Source organism: Dermacentor silvarum, chromosome 7 (genome assembly GCF_013339745.2).
Source record: "Dermacentor silvarum isolate Dsil-2018 chromosome 7, BIME_Dsil_1.4, whole genome shotgun sequence".
NCBI classification, from domain to species: domain Eukaryota; kingdom Metazoa; phylum Arthropoda; class Arachnida; order Ixodida; family Ixodidae; genus Dermacentor; species Dermacentor silvarum.
The window spans coordinates 52,168,557-52,193,065 of NC_051160.1; the positions used below are offsets into that span (position 1 = coordinate 52,168,557).

At 48.9% G+C, this 24,509-nt stretch overlaps 2 protein-coding genes across 2 annotated transcripts in view; one reads left to right on the forward strand and one right to left on the reverse strand.

The window, feature by feature from the left end:
* Window positions 1–3,628, forward strand: part of LOC125947115 (replication protein A 70 kDa DNA-binding subunit-like) — a 10,974-nt gene extending 7,346 nt beyond the window's left edge. Inside the window, exon 4 of the mRNA XM_049671472.1 lies at window positions 3,533–3,628. Coding sequence (XP_049527429.1) covers window positions 3,533–3,628 — 96 coding nt within the window. The remainder of the gene's footprint in view (window positions 1–3,532) is intronic.
* Window positions 3,629–3,683: 55 nt separating this feature from the next.
* On the reverse strand, window positions 3,684–23,330 carry LOC119458018 (uncharacterized). Its single transcript, XM_049670643.1, has 4 exons — window positions 23,077–23,330; window positions 16,531–16,693; window positions 10,135–10,305; window positions 3,684–3,708 (listed from the first exon to the last, which is right to left on the reverse strand). Exons 1-4 carry the CDS (start codon window positions 23,081–23,083, stop codon window positions 3,684–3,686), a joined length of 366 nt encoding a protein of 121 aa, XP_049526600.1. The 5' UTR covers window positions 23,084–23,330.
* Between the last annotated feature and the right edge of the window lie 1,179 nt (window positions 23,331–24,509).

Genomic DNA, 24,509 nt, shown 5'->3' on the forward strand with positions numbered 1-24,509 from the left:
TATATGCGGGTTATATTGCCACACCATTCTATCACTAACGTTGCTCATACCATGTCTTACATTCCTGACAAAATTATTTCTCAGTATTTTGAGAATGGCATACCGCAAACTATTATGAAACAATACGCCGACAGCGAATGTCTCTTACGTTAAATCATCCCAGCCGTAATATTAAAATTGCGACACAATAAGAGAGCTCAAACCTGAAAATGATGCAATTTTATTGGCGCGGCTGTGCACTACCTCCGGGATCGGCCCAGGAAAGAGGTTTGAAGCGTACCCGATACGTCAAAGTGGTGGTAAAGTCGCTAAGAAAGGCGTTGGCTATAATTATTAAACATAAATGAAATTGACCAATGACAGGATTCAAACAGACGACCCGTAGCACTACAGCTCCTGTTTATTTGGTCAGCTTCCGTTTACTTCAATTCATACTGCCTGTATGACTGCGAGCCTTCAACTTAGTGTAATACTCTAACATGTTGCAATCACATTCATTGCTTCGCCATATGGTGAACCTATGATATATTTCTCTGCTATAATTGCTAAATCATAATGCAGAGTGATTCATGATCACTATTAACTCATGCCTGGCACCCCCTAGCTATTAAACTTGAATCACGGCTTGAATAACTTTTATATTTGATTCCTATCCCTCTATTCTGCTTGAAAGTACAATGACAATGAACTGAGCTCATAATTATAGTGATAAATAATGAATCTGCAATATTAGTTACCGTTAGGAGCACAAAAATGCTCATTGATGATTTTGATAGATATCTCGTTTTACATTTCACCTGACATCCATGACGTTATTGTGATTAAAACAGCGATAACACTGAACTGAATATAGCAAGTAGCTTACTATTGCATGGCCCTATCAGTAAGTGTATGATGCAGTTAATTGCTAATTTCATGAGAATTTGATTTGCGTCAATGACAACGTATTGATTAAAGGCAACTGAGAGCGGCAGTAGAAAAACCGATTCACATTCACCAGTGACCAAGGCATACCATGCCTTGTGATCACCACTGAGTAACTTGTTGGTATTTCGGGGAATACACATGACATCATGCTTGCGTCACTAACAATTTCAACCATCCAATCCTGATATTTCCTCACACTTGTGTGCGAGAATTAGTGTTCTGAGTTGCTCTCAAAATACAAAAAAGAAAAGTGTCCAAAGGTCATTAGTCACGTGGGAGGAACGCTATGGGTCCCACACTTTGCCCTTTTATTTCCAAATAAAACGTAAACCTTTATAATTTTCACCAAATTTTAGTTGCCTTGAAATTCAAAGGTTCTTGAGGTGCATTATGCTAGGACCAAATTCAGAGGCGTTTGGAAATATTCGGCTGGCGTTTGGATTAAATTTATTGGTGCTTGGGTTAAATTGAGTGGTGCTTGGATTAAAATGACTGGCAGTTGGGTCAACTTGAATAGCGCTTGGATTAAATTGACTGGAGTACGGAATAAATTGTCTGGTGCTTGGATTAAATTAAGTGGGAAAACTTGTAGGATTATCTAATTTCATAGCGCTGAAATATAACACAAACTGGTTCGTTTTTGCGAATTATTCAACTGATTGTTGCAATTCCGTCCTACCGAGCCTGCTTCGTTCTTGAAATCTACCTGAAAAGTTGCAATTCATGCATATGCGCATGGATTGCAACTTTATTTTTAATATTGAAGCTTTATTATAATATACGTTGGGTTATTTATTGCAGCGTTTAATCAGTGTGGTGGCGCTTCAGCCGGGCGTAGCTTCACCACCTCTGACGGCAACAGCCCCGCCTGAAAACGATAGCCCCTTAAGATACCTCATACTAAAAAAAAAAAAAAAAAAAAAAAAAATGTTATACTATTGCATACTAACAAGGTAGCCTGAGCTATCGCTTCCCCAACGTCCACCTCTTTGTTTTAAAGCTCGAAGACTCCAATAATTACACCGCAGAGCATCCAGCATAATTTGACAAAAAAATCTAATACTGCGTAGTTTAAGGCCATGTCCTCCAGCGAATATGAACTGCAGGGCACTCTACCGCGCACATCCTCCAGAATCACTAATTAGCTTATGGATAAACGAAGGGTTTTCGTAGTGTGACGTCGGCTTTCAATACACAGAGTGTGGGGATAATTTTTTTTGAAATATAAGTCTCAGTTTCGCTCGAAAGGCGAAATGTTGACACTGATTGAAAAGTGCGATGTAAGATTCGTAGTTTTATCAGCTGTATAAATTACAGCAAACATTCGCTTATGCATTAAATCAGCAGTCATGGTGTCACGCGTGCTCGAGCAAACATGAAGAGATCTCACTCAATGACCAAAAACGCTCCCTGTGACAACGCTGGCGTTGAAGCGCACAAGGAAAGGAGGCGAGCGAACGCTCCTGCTGCCTCTCCCTTGAACGCGTTTCTGAAACTTGAGATTATGCGACCTACAGCAATAGACACGTTCGCGAGGACAACACACATGCAACGAACAGCCATCTCGATTCACTCTCTTTTCATCCACTGAAGATTACCTCCACGATAGGGCACTGGCGACACGCGGCCGGGCAAGATGAAGAGACCTGCGCTCAGCTCCCTCACCCCCCCTACACGTCTCGCTGACCCTTTATCACGTGACCAGCAATATTGGTCACGCAGCAAGTAAGCATCATCCTAAGCTCATCCTCGCAAGCTTCAGCTCTCACGCACAGCATACGGCGTATGACAGGATCCTGCCGCACTTGTACTTCACACAGAACCTCGACGCGACAACGACGGAGAAAATTCACCTGTAGTGTCCATATAATCGCTATCGCAATAAAAACACAGAGCCGCAGCCGTGGCCTAGTGGTAGAACGCCCGCCTCGGCTGCGGGAGGCTGTGGGTTCGATTCCCACCGCCGCCGGGCACCCACTGGTTCAAAAGGGTACAAGCGTACCCCGGCCTGGCGTTCGGCTTCCTTCAGGGGTGATGCGTTTGGGAAAGGAGCCTGCGCCCTGAATTCCCGTCGAAACCAACGTGAGCACGGAAATCAAGTGGTGTCTGGGCCGCTCCCATGGCGGTCATTTCCCATGTGGCGCCCCAAGCACCCTGGCCCCTGGCCTGGTGCTCGGCTGTCGTGGGGGTCCACATCTCGAAAGAGGGCCCAATAGAGATTTCAGCTGTTGTCTCTGGGCGCCTCTTGTCCAACCACAGACGGCCTTGTAGACGAGCATCCGCCGCGGTTGTGGGAGGCAAGTGCCGCCGGGTACCTACCGGTAAAATAGGTACCAGCGCGCTCCCGGCCTGGTGCTCGGCCATTATGGGACCTGAACGCTTGGAAAGGGGTGTTTGACCTCAACCCGAAGGTGCCCCCACCTCAACAGGTGCTTGGGGCGCTACATGGGAAATGACCGCCATGGGAGCGGCCCAGACACCACTTTATTTCCGTGCTCACGTTGGTTTCGACGGGAATTCAGGGCGCAGGCTCCTTTCCCAAGCGTATCACCCCTGAAGGAAGCCGAACGCCAGGCCGGGGTACGCTTGTACCCTTTTGAACCAGTGGGTGCCCGGCGGCGGTGGGAACCTCTGCCTGTTGCTCAGCTTAGAGGGAAGAGAAGACGAGAAAAAAAAAGACATGAACAGGATCACGATCTGAAATTTCTACTAGAGGTAAGTGTGAATTATTTGTTATCTCGTAAATTTTACTTACCTTATCTGGTTGGTGGGTCCTGAAGACTTCATTTGGATTAGATATTCAAGGTTTATGAAAAATAGAAAAAAAAAACGAGCAAACATAGAGAATCGTATCATTGACGTCGCACTAGCAGTTGCTTATACAAAACTGTGTGCTAGTGGCTATTGGACTAGCCAGGCGTCAGAAGAAGGGTAGAAGATGTGTGGGGGGCTCAGTGAGCAGAGCAGAAGAGATATAAAGAAAGCAAGTAGAAAAAGAAAAATCACATTCCTGCAAGTTGTTGATGCGATTAAAAGTGCTGGAAATAACTAAAGCGTTTTGGCACATTGTGGACCCAACTATGTGGAAACATTTGAAAGCATTGGCAACCAGTAGGCTTACAAATAATTTCAGTGTTCCTTGTTGTCCTTCTTCGTGTAGATATGATCGTCGCAGCTGCATGAAGAGTACGAGGTGAAATAAACCACGCGCTAAATAAGCGTATTGCTACTTGCCGGCTACTCTGTCTCACCTTGTTTATGAAACTGTGTATAAATTCTGTGCGCGCGTCTTGCATTTAATAACTTAGGTGGGAGTATAATTTTGTGAGACTAATGTCACTATACTCGCCTTATCACTCAGAAAAAATGTGCGTTCTAGTGTGTGATTACTCAACGACGCATATTGTTCCGCGATATGCCCCTCCTGCGCACGCAGCGCACTGCAAAATCGGGAAGGTGGTGATGAATTTTACCGGTTGCACCAGTATATAGAAGCGGAACACACAGTCGTTTCCTGTAACCCGAAGCGGTGCCTAGCCTTCCAGCCTACCTGACTTCTTTGCCCTGCTCATCTGCCTACTTGCCCGTTTTGTCTTGCCCTGCCTTGCCCTGCCTTGCCCTGCCTTGCCCTGCCTTGCCCTGCCTTGCCCTGCCTTGCCTTACCCAGCCTTGCCCTGCCATCCTGCCTGCCTATCTGCTTACCTGCCTTACAGGTATTGATGCGAAAGCTTGTGGGGATGGAGGTGCACCTTTGTGCGGACATTCACTTGTTATGTCGTCCCTAAGTTTCTTCTTTTTTACACCGGACGGTTGTCGGGATGGCTTTTACGACGGACAGGTTTGCGTCGGTGTAGCTCGTGCTGCCGGCCGCAGCGGCGCGACCGGCGCGATCGGCTGAGCGAGCGCGAATGAAGACCTCTCCGCGACAGCACTATAGGATAGGTTCGTGCTTGTCCTCTCGTCCGCTGGCCCTTTGGGCATCATCAAACTTGAGCTCGTTTACGGTGCCTTTCACATACGGCAAGTGCGTATACCTTGTGCTGCTCCTTTTCCGAACGATAAGCCGAAGAGCGGCGCCCAGTGCTCGCGCATGGTCGTACTACGCCGAGTCGTACTTATCGGAGGCCCGAGCCGACGGAGATTGCCGTAGCTCTCGCGAGTAGGCCCATTGGTCATCGTGAGAGTGCGAAGCATAGCCGCTGAAACACGTTTCCTCAGCGTCGTGTCGCGGGGAGCCATTCTCCCGCAGCGATGAGCTAGCTGCGCGCTTTTCTGTATTTTTCGCCCTTGGCGAGGGAGCCCCCATGATTCCCGAGTGACTCCAGGACCGGGCGTTCGTGTAGTGCTGGGAGTGGTAGGAGGCAAATAAATTGTTTCCATTAACGTAGGGCAATGCTGTGTTCCTTGCCGCGCAGCGCTCGGCGCCCTTTTGCAGCCTCAGCGTGCGTGCGTGCTTGTTTACGTAAGGCGACGGCTGACGCGGCCTTGTGGCTCGCTAAGCGCGAAGCCGCAGTGGTCAGTACTTCTGTGAAATACCAGGCCCCCACATTGCGTCGGGGTGCACTTGAAGTCCCGAAAGCTGAAGGACACGATTGCGCTTTTAATTTATTCGTGCCAGCTGTATCTTTATGGCAGGCTGTCAGCGTTTGGACGACGACGACGAAAATGCGCCTCCGTAGCTCTGCGCACTCGAGCTAGAGCACGAGAGAAGAACATCCGGGCAACATCGAAGGGTCCCGTGGTTGTCTGAGTTAGAGTGACGATAAAATCAACATTTGGGACAAGAAACGCCTCACGTCTCCCCACAAGTAGATACCCATAGGCCAGACGCCGAGGCTCAACCTGCTCATCCCTTCTCCATCGCTTTCCGGGTGAAGACAGCAAAATGCTTTGAGTACCGTTCATTCCCGGAGATCATGGACACATCACCCATCAACGACGCGAAGCTGAATGTCACGGCAACGGACCCTGTCGTTGCTACTATCAAGTTACCGGAGTTCTGGCAATACGACTCCGAACTTTGGTTACTTTGGAACAAGACACCGCCTGGCGTCAGAAACTGCAAGATCCGATCACGTCATAGGTGTGTAAACTACCTGCTGTTATTGGCATCGTCAGGGTAATTCTGCGCATTCCGCCTCCTGAAAACCAGTACGACATTCTAAAGACGGAACTCATACGGCTAACAACTGAGGCAGAACAGTGCAGGCTGCAGCAGCTGCTCATCGCGGCGGAACTCGGGAACCGAAAGCCCACGGAGCTTCTGCGTCAGATGTCACATGACTGATTCGTCCGCGATCACGTCCATTGTGTAAATCCAGCTTTATCAGCATCGCCTAAGAGGAGGGAACAGAGCCCCTGGCCGAAGATACGACGTGGACGAGTCGTGCATCCGTGAATGAACTACTTTTGCAAAGATTTGAGCGTTATTGCATGCAGTTATTTTCGCAGGTTACACGCGCGGAATCTCGTCGAAGACCACTCTGCTGCACTGGACGCATCGATTCTACGTGAACTCTTCCTGCAGCGGCTTCCTGAGCAGGTGCGGATGATTTGAGTGTTCCCTCTTCCGAATCCCTCGACGCCTTGGCACAGATGGCCGACAAGATTATGAATGTCGGTGCCCCCATGCTATCTGCCATTGAGAGACCACGCGTTTCATCATAAGAAGCGCCGGTCCGCGACAACCACTCAGACCGTTTTCCTGACGCTAACGAGCAGCTCAACCGCAAAGTAGAGCAGCTGACCACCAAGCTCAACTTGCTCAAACTAGACCAACAACGCAGCGCGTGACCACATCAACGCCACAGTCGCACCCACGACAGGTCGCCAAGTCTTCCTTGTAACGTGTGTTGATACCACCAACATTACGGAGCACGCGATCGTCAGTGCCATCAACCTTGTGCATTTGCCGGAAACGCTCGAGCCACGCACTGAAGGCGGCCACTGCTTTAGGCCCAACATCAAGCCGCTTATTCCACGTCACCGACCGTGTCAAAAAGGTGCGATATCTCATTGACACTTGTGCTGAAGTGTCCGTTATTCTTCATACATTGGAAAAGCATCGACCACGCCACACCACGCCACCTGTCACTAGCTGTTGTTAACGGTTCGGCCACACGGACCTATGGACAGAAGTCTTTCACACTTGACATTTACTTGAGAAGCACGTTTAGATGAATTTTCTTAATCACCGATGTACGCGTGCCAGTTAGAGGTGCGGATCTTCTTTGGCATTTCAAGCTTGTGGTATACCTCCGACACAGCCGTTTCCTGGATTCCGAGACGCACCTAACGGTTCAAGGCATCACATCATGTTTACCACCCTTGCTTCTGGTGCAAGCGCATGCCAAAGTCTCCCCACCGTGGTCTACGCTTCTCGAAGAATTTTCCGATCTGTTCCGAGCGCCGGTTTTTGCACGTTCTCGTCGCCTCGCTCCTGCTCGCTACAAGACTGCATGGAAAGAATTCGAGCGTATGCTTGAACTCGGGTACATATGCCCCTCTTCTGGTCCCTGGTCATCACAGTTACACATGGTGCCCAAGCCTTCAGGTGACTGGACACCGTGCGGTGACTAGCGCGCTCTCAACAAAGTGACGGTACCAGACCGCTATCCCATACCACACATCCAGGACTTTACAGCATTACTTCACGGTTACGCCGTATTCAGCAAAATAGACTTAGTCAAGGCACACCACCAAATACCTGTTGAGCCTTCCGACGTACCGAAGACTGCGATTATAGCACCGTTTGGCATGTATGAATACCTACGTATGCCATTCGGTCTACGAAACGCCGCACAAACGTTTGAACGGTTTGTTGACCAGGTTCTTCGTGGTTTGATGAGCTGTTTCGCATACATCGACGCTATTCTCGTCTTCAACACGTCCGCAGAAGATAGCGAGCTTCATCTGCGTCAGGATTTCGCACGACTCTGAAAATATGGACTACTCGTAAACGGACCGAAGAGCGAGGTTGGTGTTTCTACATTAGACTTCCTTGGTCATCATGTTGATTTCCGCAAGCTATCTCCTCCTGCGGCTCGTGTGGAAGTCATAATACAGTTTCCACAACTATCGACTACGAAGAAACTGCGTGAATTTCTTGGCCTTGCCAACTATTACCGGTCGTTTATTCCTCATTGCGCTGCCATCTTGCAACCACTCAACACACTCCTGTTTGGTCAAACGAAACCGAACGATCCCATCTCCGGGCCAGACGATGCCGAGAGAGCGTTCAGCTCCATCAAGGAAGCTCTCGTCAACACGACACTCCTCGCGCATCCGAAGTCCGAAGCCCCCACGTAACTAACAGTTGACGCCTCGGACGTCGCCGTCAGAGCATTACTGCAGCAGTTGGAGGTTGGAGTGTGGCAGCCGGTTACGTTTTTCTCGAGGAAGCTCTCGCAATCCGAGCGCCATTACAGCACTTTCGGTCACGAAATTATGGTGACCTATACTTGGCTGTGAAACATTTCCGCCACTTCCTCGAAGGTCGGGAATTCTACATTCTCACCGACCACAAACTACTCACATACGCTTCGACCAATACCAACTCTGCCCACACTGCACGCGAGATCCGCCAGCATGTCTACATTTTGGAATTCACGAGCGACATCCCACATATAAGTGGCAAAGACCACCTCATTGCTGACGCACTATCCCGAATATAAGTAAACAAAACTGTCGATGAACGCCCACCAGTGGACTTTGCAGCCATGGCCATAGTACAGCGAGAGGAAAACGAACTTCAGGCCCTACGACTGAAAGACAACTCCCCCAATTTCAAAGAAGGGCACCTTCCAGGCTTCGGTATACCCTTGATTTGCTACGTCTCTACCGGCTGCCCTCGCTCCTATGTTCCACAATCTTCTCGCCGCAGCGTCTTCGATGCTTTGCATTCCATGTCACACCCTGGCATCCATGCGACTCAACACTTCGTCACTGCACGATACCTGTTGCCACGCATGAACACTGACGTCCGTCGCTGGACACGTGCTTGTCTTAAGTACTAGCAAACCAAAGTTCAACGCCACACAGTACCGTCAGGCCTCCAGATCCCCGCTTCGGTCCCGGGCACCTTGACATAGTCGGCCCTTTGCCCACATCCCAGAACAGCCGAATATATTGATATGCATAGAGCGATTCACGCGATGGCCTGAGGAACTACCACTCAGTGGTATCACGACAGAGTTAGTCACCCGCGGCTTTATAACCGTGTGGATTAGCCGCTACGGAGTTCCCACGACCATCACAACAAATCAAGGTCGTCAATTCGACTGCGCAATTTTCGATACCTTATCCCGATTGCTTTGTGTCAGCCACAACAAAACGACGGCCTACCACCAGATGTCTAACGGCACGGTTGAGAGATTCCACCGCCAGCTCAGTCTCGCTCATGGCGTCACGACCATTCATGCCCTGGACGGAGCATCTCCCACTCGTCGCTCTTGCTCTTCGCAGCGCGATGCGGACTAACGCGTCTTGCTCGTCTGCTGAGCTCGTTTTCGGCACTACCTTAAGGCTTCCTGGCCAATTTTTCGACTCCTCTTCGCCGGTACCAACGTTCGACGTGGGCAATTATGCCAGCCGCCTCAAAGTTGCCATGCAAGATGTGTCTCCCATTCAATCCCGCCAACATTCACGACCATCCTTCATCAATCGTGCTCTCCGTGAGTGCACACGCCTTCGTGCGAGAGGACGCAGTCCGATCACCACTACAACCAACTTACCATGGACCCTTCCAGGTCATCAAGCGCTGCCCCAAACACTTCGTCCTGCTGCTGAATGGACGCGAGGACAGCGTCCCCATCTACCGCATTAAGCCGGCGTTCCTCGACACCGACACCATATTCGCCAACAACAAGGGATCTACGAATGCCAGGCGAGTCCACTTCAACTCCGCGTGAACTATTGACGGCTCTTAGACATTGCTCTATCTAATTCTGGCTCTATCGCTATAGAGGAGGGGCCCTATGGCGGGCTGTCAGAGTTTTGACGACGACGGCGAAGTTGCGCCTCCGCAGCTCCGCGCGCTCGAGTCAGAGCACGGGAGAAGTACATCCGGGCAACACCGAAGTGTCCCGTGGTTGTCTGCGTTAGAGCGACGATAAAATAAATATGTGGCACAAGAAACGTCTCACGTCTCACCACAGCTTCTACTCCTGTACCAGACTATAGTAGACAGCGTTTACCTATAGTACTTACCGCAGTCTCTGTGCGGGACGCAGTAGCCGTCCCACCTCTGGGATGTTCCCGGGACACATGCACACCTTTTCTTCGTTCCGCTGCATGGCCATCTCTTCACTCCTGGGCACAGATCTCCGGGGACGCCCACATGATGATAGCACTTGACTTTGTGCTCGTTGTGTTTGCATGCTGAAGTGATGGGAAAGGAACAAATCTCAATATGACGGCGTGTCTCATCGTTTGACAGATGATGTGAGCATGGGAAAATCTGTCACCAAAGTGTCCGATCTCTTGCAGATATATAAAAAAAATAACAAATCCCTGCGACTAACAAATGTGAAAAATTTTGAACCACAAATGTTGTAAAGCGTAGTAAAGCGTAAAGGGAAGGTGTAACCTACCATTACCGGTTGAGTGAGCGAGAAGAATAAGGTAATCCAAGGAGCCTGATCTTTTGTTGGTCACAACCTTTCATTTTCATTTACCTTAGTATTTCTGCACTTCCAAATAAACATAACCTTTCCAGGGTTTGTTGTCTCTACCTTTGCAGGTTTAAAGTGGGTGCCCCACACTCATGCAAAGTAAGAGAACTCGATATACCTGCCGCGAATAAACATCCAATAATATACTTACCGGAAATTACAAGCACGCGTATGGGTATGGTATGTATGTGCACAAGAATGAAGGACAGCGCAGAGAAAAAGCTTTTAACACGAAAGTGTTTTATGCCGGGGTCCACCAAGACTTCACTGACGTATTTCCGTCACGGATATGACGTTCTTACAATGTACACGAACATAATACAAAGAAAGAAACCAGAAGAAAAAGTTCCACAAACATGCAAAATTTGGAAATCGAACCCACGACCTCTCGGTCCGCGACGATAGATCGCCGAGCGTTTAACCCATTGCGCCACAAACGCATTTGCAGAGAGCTACACAGACGCGCCTTATATATCTAACACTCCTCCGTGTACCCGCGCTCTTGCTCGGGGCGGTGCCGCCGCCTAAGAGCAGAAAAGAGAAGTACTGCATTATGACACTAACGCGCACCGACAGTGAACGCTTCGGTGGTCTCAGCACTACGACGCCTCGATGCCAGCATTCGAAGGGACGCTGGCATCAAGAAGCACTACCAACGCCACCTACCTAGGTGGCGTTCACCGTACTCAGCACAGCGGAGCGTGGCCTCCGCAATTAGCTCTGAAAATGTTTCTGAAGTTGATCGCGGAGGCTGCAATTACGACGCGCTGTACGCGCTGATTTGACTCGGTGACGATTCAGTTACATGCTTTGTCTTGCGCGTTGTATTAGTGTGTCAGTTACGTGCTTCGTCTTTCGCGTTGTGCTAGCGTGTGCAGCGTAGTGCAGCTTCCATATGCACGACGGTTGCTCATGGTCATCGACGTTGGTAGTCGTGATGGAGGAGACGTGCCACCAGGCGTCAGCGTGGGTGCATCAACGCCTAAGGGCGCTTTAGCCACAAAACACCAATAGACATTATATATCAATGTGCAATAAACATTACACTACTTCTGTGAAGACACGTTTCACTTTCGTGTTCTATACCGATTCCTATATAAGAGGGATCAACCACATTTTTTGCAACAATTGCTATTCCATAAGATGGAAAAATAGCCGCAGTTTCGCCCGAAAGGCGGAGCGTCGATTGCGATAGCGAACTAGTGCACAGCTATACCAAGTAAGGAAAGTAGTTTCATCCGCCTTTTAATCTTGTAAACATAGGCATGCGAACTAAATTCACAAGCATGGTGTCACGCGCACAAAAGCAAACATAAACGCATCTCACTCGATGACCGCGGAAACTCGCTGTCAAAACGCTGTATAAGTAAGCGCGGCAGCAGCAGCGAGCGAATTCACCTTCCTCCAGCGCTCGCATCGACGCGAACTAAGCCACGAAAACACAGTGCAGCGAGGAAGTTCTCTGCCCCCGCTGTAGATCGCTTTCAAGATACAGCCGCGCCGGTGGTAGCGCGTGGCGTAGTCCGCGGCCTCCACCTTCCCTAACCTCCCCTCGGACCCTTGCGGCCCGGCAGGGGCGCGCGGTCAATCGGGCGGCGGGGAATAAAACGCGCGACTGGAAGACGGCGCGCTTCCTTCCCGCTTCGTTTGCTTGCGTGCAGGATATTGAGCCGCGCTCGCCGGCTCACCCTCGCACGATTTCACTCGCACATGAAGCAAACGGCGCACGACGACGATTTTATCGCCCGTGGACTTTAACAGAACCTCACGGCGACGCCGACGGCAGAAATGCACCTGGTGTGTCTATATCATTGCTATGGCATAAAACAAACCAAACTCTGTCCGACTCACTCACACAATACAGCAATTTGTTTCTGTTAACTGGGGCCGAACTTAAAAATATGCAAATGCTACGTAGCTGGACCGAACAAAGGTAACGTTGTTTGCCATCGCTTGTAGACACGAGATTATTTTTTACATCCTGTCTAGTTAACTAATTAGTGTGGATTAATCAACTTCTCAATTATCATAATCAGATGAAAAGTGTCAATGATAAAATTGCAGAGCAACATGAGAAACTCCCTGTGTTGCTGAATACGAAATACGTAAAAGTGTTTTTCCGAGCGTGAAAGATGCCCGCGAAAACATGCAAGGTGCCTCGAGCGGCCCGTCACGCGGCAAAATGTGTTCGGGGGCTTCTTTCACGCTCGAAAAAAAAAACTGCGTTATCTATAATAACAAGCCGAAATAAAGAAAGTGTCATAATTACCACCTCAAGTGATAAATAAACTTGGCTCCAGGAATATGATTTGTCGCTGCATCGATCGATTGCTATTCGCATTACCATCGACAGCCATCGTGAGATGAGTTCGAATTTATTTTCTTGTCATTCCACAGTAACCTAACGAGATACACGTCATATTACGACTGTATATTGCTTAAATGGTTCGGACACGGTTCTGACAAACGGTTCGGACAAGTTTTGTAGACTAGTAGGGTACAGCTACAGCAAAACATTCGCACCACAATTTGTGTGAAGCGTCTCACATTATGAGAGCTATGGATGATAGCAAGTTACTCTCCTTCATAGCCATGCTGTTTCTCCTCAACTAGTTCGCCGAGCGATCGGGGCTAAGCTCCGGCTTCAGTGGCTCTGCGTCATGATGGAACGTCGTGCCGTCTACTTCCGGTTTTCTTGGAGCCAGCCCACAAAGCCTCTCCAACCTCTCCACCAGCCGCCTGGCGGTCGATCGCAAGCGAGAGCTATCGAAGTAGCGTGCGTTACAAGCATTCTGTCGCATTGCCGAGCGTTTCCGGTATTACGGTAACCACAGGAGAGCTGAGCGTTTTGATGGATGAATTGAGGCGTGAACTAAACCTTCCATGTTACTATTGCTGTGATGAAGGAGCTTTAGCGCAGACGTACGTGAGCGGCCCGATCGGTCTGTATGGTCCAGCCACCTGGTGGCGCAGGTAATATTACTGTAAACAACTGTAAACATTTGAAACATCTTGAAAAACAACGTGTTCACGATTACGATCCTGCCAAATATTTACACTAGAAGCAAAGTAGAATACACTTGATTCCTGCTATATTAGTTCTGTGTTTGGTTGAGATCTGTGCCACCAGGTGGCTGCGCCGTCCAGGCCGTTCACGTTTGCGCCTCCGCTCATCCCGTAAAATGTCCATGCCCAGTCAGCTTGCGCTTACCCGAATACCGGACACGCGAAACACTATTGTGGTATATAGCAATCCTTCGATGTCCAGTGACGGCCACAAACGCGTAGATGATGGTGCTGGTAGGATACCGACAACTAGCACTGCAGCCACTTCGCTCCCATGTTTGCCTTGCAGAGGGATACGATGTCGCCGATCGCTACATTTGCAGCCCACTGCGCAAGGGCTAACCAATGGTGCTCGCGAAAAAATAGATCGAGACCAACACGGACCGCACAGTTCGCTCAACACGGAGCACGTTGTAACAGACGACACTTCTGGTGTGCCGGAAGTGCTTGAGTGTAGGGATACGTTGTCCTTGTGCATTCTCTTTGTGTTACTTTCTTTTATAGAAACAAATTAACTAACATTTCATCTATTACGAACAACATTTGTTCACCATAATGTTGGAAATATTATCGATGACACGCCCTGGGCAGTCAATCGGATAGCTCGCCTTACTGACGTCATATAGGCAAATCACGTCACCTGGTCAGGGGTGGCTGAAAACTCAGCCGAGTGGCGTGCTGCGATCAGTAGCCATGTGCCTTTTTAAAACCTTTACGCGGAACACTTAGATGCGCCAATTAATGATCAGAAGGACCTACCCTGATTCGGTACGTTTGCACAAAATAGTCAAAATCGTTTCAGGGTTCCTCTAACCCAGCCAACCAATACCATTTAGTTGAATCTTTGCACTTGTATCTAGTCTCTTCACGTGTTTTTTGTCCCAGAGTTTGTGCGGCAAAACCTGCCATCATGGATTACTGTTGCGCGGCTGCATCATATTAAAGCATTAGCTTTTTGATACGAAAGCATTGTATGACTCATGAAGCTGGAAATCCGGTGGCGTGGCCAGAAATGGTACAAAAAGTCACGTGGTCACAACCAATCAACGGGAGGCGCACGCCGCTGGGTTCCGTGAAGCACCACCAAATGGCGCTCGGATGGTGCTCAAAATCGATTACTAGCTCAAACAACTGGGTGTTTCAGGATCGGTTTTTCTGAAAGCCGTATTGGTTTTCAAAAAGTAATTTATTCGTTTCAATATGAGACATTATGTGACTGTATATGATATCATATATGACTGTATATGTCATATAACTAAATGAATAAATACGCGTTTATTCGGAAGTTCCGGGGATTACTCCCGAAATACGTCAGAGAAGCCTGCCAAAAGTAAATGTGTTTTAAATTGTTGTGATTTCCTGGCAAAAGTTTGGCAAGGCAACACGTTCAGCAACGGTCATTTCGGTCGACGAAGGTGAAAGCGTGCGAATGCAACGTCAAACGTCGGCCGAAAATCACGCGTTTTCAAATGGAAAGCGTTGTAGGGGCCACATATTCTGTTTCCGGCAGTCCCGAAGAAGAACTTTGTAAGTGCAGGAAAAGCGACGATTGCGCATCTTTTTTGCAAACGTTCTCGTTTCAGTGCACAAAGAACAATGCTCTGCACCACGCTCGACAAAGTTCGCAGTCGCTCCCATAAACTACAGTTGCGTTGATTGCGCCTTAACGAGAACGCGAAGCGACAAAGTCGAGGAGCGTCTCCGCCAGCATATTTTTGTGGCTATAATATAGTCCGTGGCACCGGCGGTGCCGACCATATGCGAGGGAAAGAAAAAGAAAAGTACCAGAAATCTCGCCTTCGCGCAGAGCGTTCACCGCAAGCGTTTCCCGGTGAATAAAACGGTTACACAAGCTGCAGCTGCCGGGGAACAGCAACTGTGTGGCTGGTCTATATATAACGCTGCGCGTCGCGGTGCCACCTGCCGGTGCGGTGATTTCGGTGAGTTCTCTCATACACTCCGATGGACGAACCTTCGACTTCGGCTTCTCAACCAGTAGCTGCGCCCGGTTCCTTTGAACGTCCGCGCAAGTACGCGAACCTGTGCCCTTTATTTTTTTTTCGTGGACGCCGTGTTGCTGCGGAGAAACTTGAGCTGTGCCAGCAGTAGCAGCGTAACGCTAAGGCTCGAAGCAGGCCCCATTCGGAAAGGAGTGCAGCGTTCACAATCACCCAGTCCGAAGTCTGGCTTGTTGCAAAATAAACCAGGACACAAACATAACACACACTGCTTGCTAGGCACTCGGCGCCGATGAGTGTGATCACCGGCCTCAGAAGTGGATTGGTGTCATTACCTCATGCGACCACCTCCACAGCCTACGACCAGGCCTGGCAAAATATCGGTGCCCAAGTTGCTGAATTCCATTTTGATTGTCCCATGTTTTTTATTACGATACGTCTTCACAGGGCACGACGGGTGCTCCTGCGAAATCCTGTCTGTGATTGGGGAAGGACAAAGCTTGCACATGAGGGCGACCGACACCGAAAAGTTATTCGGCGTCCAACAGCACCGTTTTCAGGATGTCTTATGCTGTAGTAAATGTTTAGTAGTTGTCACTTGAGATTTAAAAATCTTACAGTACTTAGTGAGTCAGGCAACTTGTATTTCGAGCGTTCACTTGTCCCTTTCTCGTACTTCCCCGTACCGTTTAATGACTTCCACAACTACGATAGCAGGCTGTTGGTCCATTTTCAAGCTATTTATCATACCCCTCTATATATGTCGTACGCCTTGTGTACCCTTTTAATAGTGGTAGTGGCAGAGTGCTGAATAAACCCGCACATGAATGAGTAATGTGCCACAAAAGGCGAGGGAAGAAACTCCTAATAAACAAATATTTGGCACTGGTACAAAAAGAAGCACTGACCTTGAACAATGCACCACGTCCAACACAATAATAGGAAGACGATGCCAGCTTGAATAAATGTGGGCATGCTTGTTATCAGATATCGCAGCTATTGCTGTTAGATAACGCAGGAACGTCGAAACGTTTGGAAGGGCGAAGTTATCTTTAAAAATTTGTTTGAAACCTGCGAGGAATTTGAGACCACTAGCTGTTAGGAGAGCACAGGCGGTATTCATCACAAAAGGCCGTGAAAGCATTACTGCGCTTTTTTGTTAACCATTGGTCTCTGTGAGCACCTACGATGAGCACGCCCTTACTGATTTATTTTTCGTTTTCCTTTTCTTTATCTCTCTCTACCCTCCTTTTCAACCCAGTTTCTCTTACACCAGTGCTAGGTAGCAAACTGGAAACTCACCTGGCTAACTTCACTGTCTTTCCTCTCTTTCAATATGTATTTTTACGAACTCGATGTTGGGTGAATTGGTTCAATATGTTTAATAAATTAAAAGGGCACGAAAAAGACAGAAAGCTGGTTCTGCTGGTCCTTTCCTGTCCTGTTCACGCCTTTGTATTATTTAATGAACAGTCTACAGGTAACCTGCTGGCATTTGTCTATGAGCTTTGTTAAGTATGTATCGACAATTTTAGTATGATTGTTGGTAGAAAGCACAATAATGTTCAAGATATCTTCACAGAGAGACTCGCGATATCACCCATGTTTTTACATGCTTGACATATATGTACATAGCCTTTTTGTCACCAATGAAAGATCATTCGATAAGACGTTCTAGTGAGAAGTGTAGCAAGTCCAGCAAGTTAGTAGAACTTCATTTTGACAAGTACAACAGCGCAATGACGGACGGTGACGCATGGACGAAAAATACAAGAAACAGATCGACTCTTAAAACTAAAGTTTATTACGAGAAAGCGCGAATAACGTATGTAGCATATATCAAATATCCCCCCGGGAGCAGCCAGACAACCAAACATTTGAAAAAGATACCGTCGCAGCTGTATGCCAATCAGAGTTGATCGTACACCTAGGACAGCAAAGCCTTGTAAAGGAGCTCTCGCGCCCTTCGAATGTAAAACAGTGCTCCTTCGGGAGCACCGGTGGCAGAGTTCTCGATGTCATCCTCACCAGTTCCCCGGGAGTGCCGGCGACGATGAGCTCAGGTCCCCCAGATTAATAGCAGGTGTGATTCCCGGCACCCCTGTGAAGACCGAGGCCAACGCTGATGAGAGGCTAACGGGACACTGATCGCGCTCGAGCACGAACGTGGATGTGCTTGGCCCAGACTACTGCTGATGATGATGATGTCCAGGACCATTTTTTATGTATTAAGCTGAGACATCTTGAACAGCCGTAAGTAGTGCTATTGCTGAAGGAGGGCATAGAGTCATCTAACCTGTGTGAGCTATCCCTCTGGGCACTGTCCATCAGGGCGCAATTATTTTTACAAATTTGGCGACTTCACGAGAATGTATAAACAAACATATAAAGCAAGGTGTGGCACGAAACGGCTGCTGTATATACATTTAGCTCTCAAATTTTATCTCCCCCCCCCCCCCCCCTTCCATTTGTTTATCTGCCAGCTTCTAGGCCAATACCTCGTAGTGAGCACGCTCCATGATATAGAGAACAAGCAAACAAGCAGCAATAAAGGCTAGCCGAGGTTCGGTACTGGGACTTCACACTGATGCCCTGCCCATGCGGCCCCGGCAAAGCTGCGGGCGCTTACTTTTCACACCTCCCGCAATCATGCCAACTGCACCTCAGCTGTAGGCTTGTGCTCGAGGAGCATGGCAGTGGCAGCAGCCACTCCTTCGAACAGTTGCCTGACTGGATTCAGGACCACAGAGACAAGGGCAGGGTGGGCTGCTTCGATGCGAGATAGTGAGGAACAATCCTATAACTACAAGCGGCTGCTGAACCTACGTGCTGGTTGATCACCGCGAACGAACACCGGGTTCCAGATGAACGCCTTCATGGATCGCACAGACGTGGAAGTGAACAGCGGAATCATTCCTCAATACGAGATATCTGCGTTCTGAAAATTGCCCTCAGCTTGCCAATGCATGAGCACAGGATATGAGGATATGACCTCATGCACCCCGCAATTGGTGAAGCGCCACTGACCCCAGAACAAACCACGCGAAGGCTGTGTTCTTGCTGGATGAGCCTGCTTGGACATGTTGACCAGTGGTCGACGGATGTGTCAAGGCGTCCAGGAAGCTGTGCTGTTTGAGAGCCAGCGGTCATCTGGAAGACCTATGTCTGACATGGGCGTCACTCGTCTCACCGTGCTGGTTGTGGTAACGTGCACGCTGAAGCAAGGGTCCATCTGGGAAGGGGCGTTATCGCAGCAGTGCTCCGGGGAAAGCCCGCGACCTCATTAAAGAGGGAGGAGCAGTGTGGGTACTATCCGTCCAGGAGCTATCTTTTCTAGGAACAACGACAATGATGGTCCGTCTCGAGCGCAGGCGACGTATTGAAAGCAATAGGAAAGTTTAGCTTTACGCGTTCGTTTAGCGGGTTTAGTCTGCAGTGGTGCGTCTGAGAACGCGTGCATGATGAGCGCGCCAGTGGCGTTGCAGGTGTCACAACTACAGGTTTTCCCGCTCAAGTTAAACCGAGCGCCAGCTATTTAGTCCAAGCGCCAGTGAATTTAATCCATGCGCCACACATTTAATCCCAGTGCCAACTAACTTAATCTATGGGCCACGTATTTTAATCCTGACGTCAGTGAATTTAATCCAAAGTAAAGGTCTACTTGCGGGGGCGTTATAGGAAGTTCAAAACAACGGTGAAATGTTATAATTTTGCGCCGACCAAACTTAACTGAAGAGACTTCTTTAAGAGCGTTGTCATGGGACAATAAAAACGCCTTTCACGCGCGATACATCTTCGAAATAATGTACTGGTGTGTATATTATATTACTGCCGTGAACAGGTCATGCAAAACGCAGCTATTTGATGGTTTTTTAATGGTTTTTGCTGACATGCATTAAAACAAAGTGGCATCCAGCAACAAACCCTTTATTTATACAACTGATAAAAACAGGCGGAAAAGTACGTCACGTGACAACTCATTTTGTTTTCTACAAGCCCCACTGACACAGATATCAAATGAACGAGCTTCGAACAAGCTCTGCGATCATAGCCACTTAGGCCAGCTCAGGTAGCATGTAAGAGGGTGTCACGCGACCTCACGTAACATTCGCCAACCCATTGCTGATTCCCAACCATATTGACCTGGCCGATATCAATTGATCGGGCTTCGAAGGAGGTCTGTGATAGTACCCTCGAAGGGGACGTCAGACCACGTGGTAAAGAATGTCACGTGATCTTGCGTAACATTCGGAAGGCAACAGTTGATTCACATACACACTGACATGGATATCAAACGTCCGGGCATCGAAGAAGCTATGCGATGGTACACATGTAGCGAGCGTCAAACCACGTGGTAAAGGATGTCCCGTGATCTCACGCATCTTTCGCTAGCCCACGCACGATTTCGAACTATACTGACATGAATATAAAACGATCGGGCTTCGAAGAAGCTCTGCGATTGCACGCACGCCGCGCACTTCTCACCACGTGAAAAGAGTCACGTGACATCAAGTAACTTTCGCCAGGCTCAAGGGTCATTCCCAGCCATACTGACATGGATATCTAACGAACGCGAATCGAAGAAGCTATGCGATGGTACATACGTAACGAACGTCAAACGAGGTGGTAAATGCTGTCACGTGACCTCACGTATATCTCGCTAGCCCGTGCGTGATTCCGAACCATTTTGATATGAATATCCAACGAACGCGCTTCGAAGAAGCTCTGCGATGGCGCGCACGCCGCGTACTTCACACCACGTGAAAAGAGTCACATGACATCACGCAACGTTTACCAGTACATGGGTAATTCCCAACATGCAGACATGGATATCAAACGAACGGGCTTCGTAGAAGCTTTTCGATGGTACACACATTGCGAATGTCAAACCATGTGGGAAAGGCTGTCACGTATCTTTCGCTGTCCCATGCATGATTCTGAACCATATTGACATGGATATCAAAGGAACGGGCCTCGAAGAAGCTCTGCGATGGCACGCACGTCGACTACAAACACCATGAAAAAGAGTCACGTGACATCACGTAACTGTCTTCCAGCTCTCATGGGTCATTCCAAACCATACTGACATGGATATCAAACGAACGGGAATCAGAAAAGCTATGTGATGGTACACACATAGCGAACATGAAACCACGTGGGAAAGTCTGTCACGTGACCTCACTTATCTTTCGCAGGCCCATGCATGATTTCCAACCATATTGACATGGATACCAAACGAACCTATTTTGAAGAATCTATGCGATGATACGCACGTAGCGTACTTCAAACCACGTGTGAAAGAGTCACGTGACATCACGTAACTTTCTTCAGGCTTTCATGGGTCATTCCCAACCATACTGTCCTGTATATCAGACGAACGGGAATCGCAAAAGCTATTGATAGTACACACGTAACGAACGTCAAACCAGGTGGGAAATGTTGTCACGTGACCTCACCTATCTTTCGCTGGTTCATGCATGATTCCCAACCATATTGACATGTACATCAAACGAACGGGCTTCGAAGTAGCTCTGCGATGGTACCTACGTCGAGTACTTCAAATCACGCGCGAAAGGGTGTCACGTGACCTGACGTTACTTTCGCCAGGCTCTCATGGGTCGTTCCCAACCATACTGACATGGATATAAAAAGAACGGGCTTCGAAGGACCTCTGCGATGCAACGCACGTCGCGTACTTCAAATCAAGTGGGAAAGGGTGTCACGTGACCTCACGTATCTTTCGCTAGCCCATGCGTAATTTCCAACCTTACTTACATGTACATCAAACCAACGGCCTTTGAAGAAGCTATGCGATGGTACGCACATAGGGTCTGTCAGACCATGTGGTAAAGGGTGTCAAATGATGTCACCTTCGCCAGGCTTATGGGCCATTCCTAACCATACTGACATGGATAGCAAATGAACGGGCTTCGAAGAAGCTCTGCGATGGTACGCACGTCACCTACTTCACACCACGTGTAAAATAGTCACGTGACATCACGTAATTTTCGCAAGCCCATTGGCAATTCCCAACCATGCTGACATGAATATCAAACGAACGGGAAACGCCAAAGCTAGGCGGCGATACCTCTTATATCCTCAGTTTCAGCTTCGGAATGTTTTGATGGCTAGCGCCACGCCGCGACCATCCTTGTAAGAGTACTGTGCAGTGTTCCCCTTTCCATCTGCTGAAATAAACGTCAGTCCACATTAAAAAACATTCTTGGTTTTACGTGCCAAAACCACAATCCGATTATGAGGCACGCCGTAGTGGGGGACTCCGGAAATTTGGACCACCTGGGGTTCTTTAACGTGCACCTAAATCTCAGTCTACGTTTGGTCCCCGTCCAAGGACGTCCTCTCTTCTACGGCGGCGCTCCGCGCCCTCGGCCGTTGGCCTACCCCGTATGCCACGCGTTCCGGCCGCCCCGTCGAGGCAACTACAGCTAACGCCGTCTCACGGAAACACTACAGCACGCACGTCGCGTACTTCAAACCACGTCAAAAATAGACACGTGACATCCCGTAACTTTCGCCAGGATCTCGTGGCTCATTCCCAACCATTCTGACATAGATATCAAACGAATGGGCTTTAATAAAGCCCTGCGCTTGTGCCCACAAAAAGCACGTCAGACCACGTAAAAATGTGGCCCGACTATTACGAACTGAATGAACAAGCGTGGTGTGAGCGCGCCCAAACACGAAGAGATCACACTGAATGACAGCAGACAACGACTGTCAAAACGCTGGCAGCAAGCATACGCCGCAGCGGGCGAAGGTACGTGCGGTCTATCGCTTCAACGGAAACTGAGCGGCAAATGCACGGCGCTTAAAGGTCAGAGCCGTGTGGAGATAAGAGACGGTGCGAGCGAGCGACGAGCGCGGTTGTTGGCAGAGAAGTGCGCCCCCCCACCCCTTGCTCCCTCCGGCGCTGGCTTCCTGCTTCCTTGCTTGCGCGTGGGAGATTGAGTGCGTTCGCTCTCCGTGATAGCGCGCGTCCCCGCACGCTTCCTCTCGGGCATACGGCGCGCGGCGAAGATTTTATCTATAGGGAACCTCACGGCGACGGCGACGACGACGGCGACGACGACGCCGACGGCAGAAATCCGGTTCAAGTGTCCATATAATTGCTATCGCAATAAAAGCAGTGTCAAGTGACTTCAAAAATTTCGACAGTCAGTGGGTGATTCATGAACATACTAAAAATGCACATTGTTGCGTCCAAGCGCGTAAAAGGAATGCGGGGATCAAGAAAAGAAGGGAGGAGGACAACGACGACTGTGGAGCGGCCATTCCTGCTGTTCGTAGCCTGCTGTTGCATGCCTAAATAAACCCCTTTTCCCAGTGCTCGTAACAAATTGGTGCAAGTGCTGCGTAACCCCTCATAACCACGGAGCCTACGCTGCTACAACTTCGCCGGAGCCTTCGACTTGCCGGACTTCCGCCGTTCTCACCTGACATGCCTGAAGACGCCTGCCACCAGGTTTCCGAAGGCTCTGACGCGGCTCCAAGGCCAGCACCGGGTTTTACGTGGCGGTACTACCGGATGCCACTCACTTTCGGAGGAAAAGCCGGAGAAGATGTCGACGAGTGGCTCACGAACTACCGAAGGGGGAGCCGTTATAACGGTTGGAACTGGGCTGCACAATTGTGTAATGTTATGTTTTTCCTTGCCGACACAGCGCTCGTCTGGTATGAGAATCACGAAGACATGCTCACTTCAGGGGAGCTTTTAGTCCAGGAGCTCAGAGCGTGTTTTGGAGACTCCAGTGCAAAAAAAAACAAAAAAAAAACGCGCTAAACAGATATTTCCGCAAAGCGCTCAGGGTCCAGGCGAGACCTGTACGACTTATATTGAAAAAGTGCTCAAACTGCGTAAAATGGTCAACTCTCAAATGTCCGAAGATGACAAAGCTGGACATTAATTGAAACGAGTAACCGAAGACGTCTACAATTTCTTAGATCGACCAAGAAAGCTTGAATTTCGTGTCTGACGTCATTCGCCACCGCAGGACATTTGAGACGCTGAATATGAGATGGATAATACCGAAGTTCGGTCGCTTGGCGAATGTCATAACGGTGGCAAGCGTAGACACGAGCTTGTGTGTTGACCTTCCATCAACAATACGGCAGATTGTTCGCGAAGAGTTGCTCCATCGAGAAGAGATGTGCCGTCACACGCCCGGCATCACTGGTGCGTACTCTACGCACGAGATGAGAAACAGCAGGCTACGAAAAGCAGGAATAGCCGCTGCACAGTCGTCGTTCCCCTCTACCCTTCTTTTATTGATCCCCGCGTCACCTTTTACGCGCTTGGACGCAACAATATTAAAGGAACGGGAATCGAGCAGCCACTGTGACTGCTTCCACGTAAAACGACGGAAACCAAAAAGAAAAGCGCGTCACACAACTTCGCGTCACTCTGCATCGAACGTGACTGACTGCTGTACCGATTGACGTGGATATCACGGCGCGAGGAATTTACCTTGAAAGGAGGTAGTACTCATAGAAGAATTCTATTGGTAAAGCTTGACGTAATGTTTTAAGTTTCCTCGCACACGCAGAGGAAGACTGAAAGACGTCCGAATTCAGGTTTCGGTAGTTTCTCTTCACACATTAACGATGCTATCGAATTGTTGTAAAGTTCTTGTTACTCGGAATGCTGTGCTGATTTGTGCGTAAAAACTGCACACTCACTGAATTTGCAAAAAGATAGTTTCACTTTTGCGTGTTTTCTTTCTTTTTTTTTGTTGTGGAAGCCCAGTCAACTAATCGCGGAAATGGACAAACGGTGTGACTCGCAGAGGAAGCGGAAATAGCTTGTTTTTTCTTTTTTCTTGACAGCGGGCGATATGGCGGGCGCCTCGCAGTAGTTGGCTGCTGCACC

Coding starts and splice junctions, on each gene's coding strand:
- LOC119458018 (XM_049670643.1), bottom strand. Junction 10,306..16,530: donor GACGTGGTGCATTGTTCAAG/GTCAGTGCTTCT, acceptor CCATCACTTCAG/CATGCAAACACAACGAGCAC. Junction 3,709..10,134: donor CGTCCCGCACAGAGACTGCG/GTAAGTACTATA, acceptor ATCCAAATGAAG/TCTTCAGGACCCACCAACCA.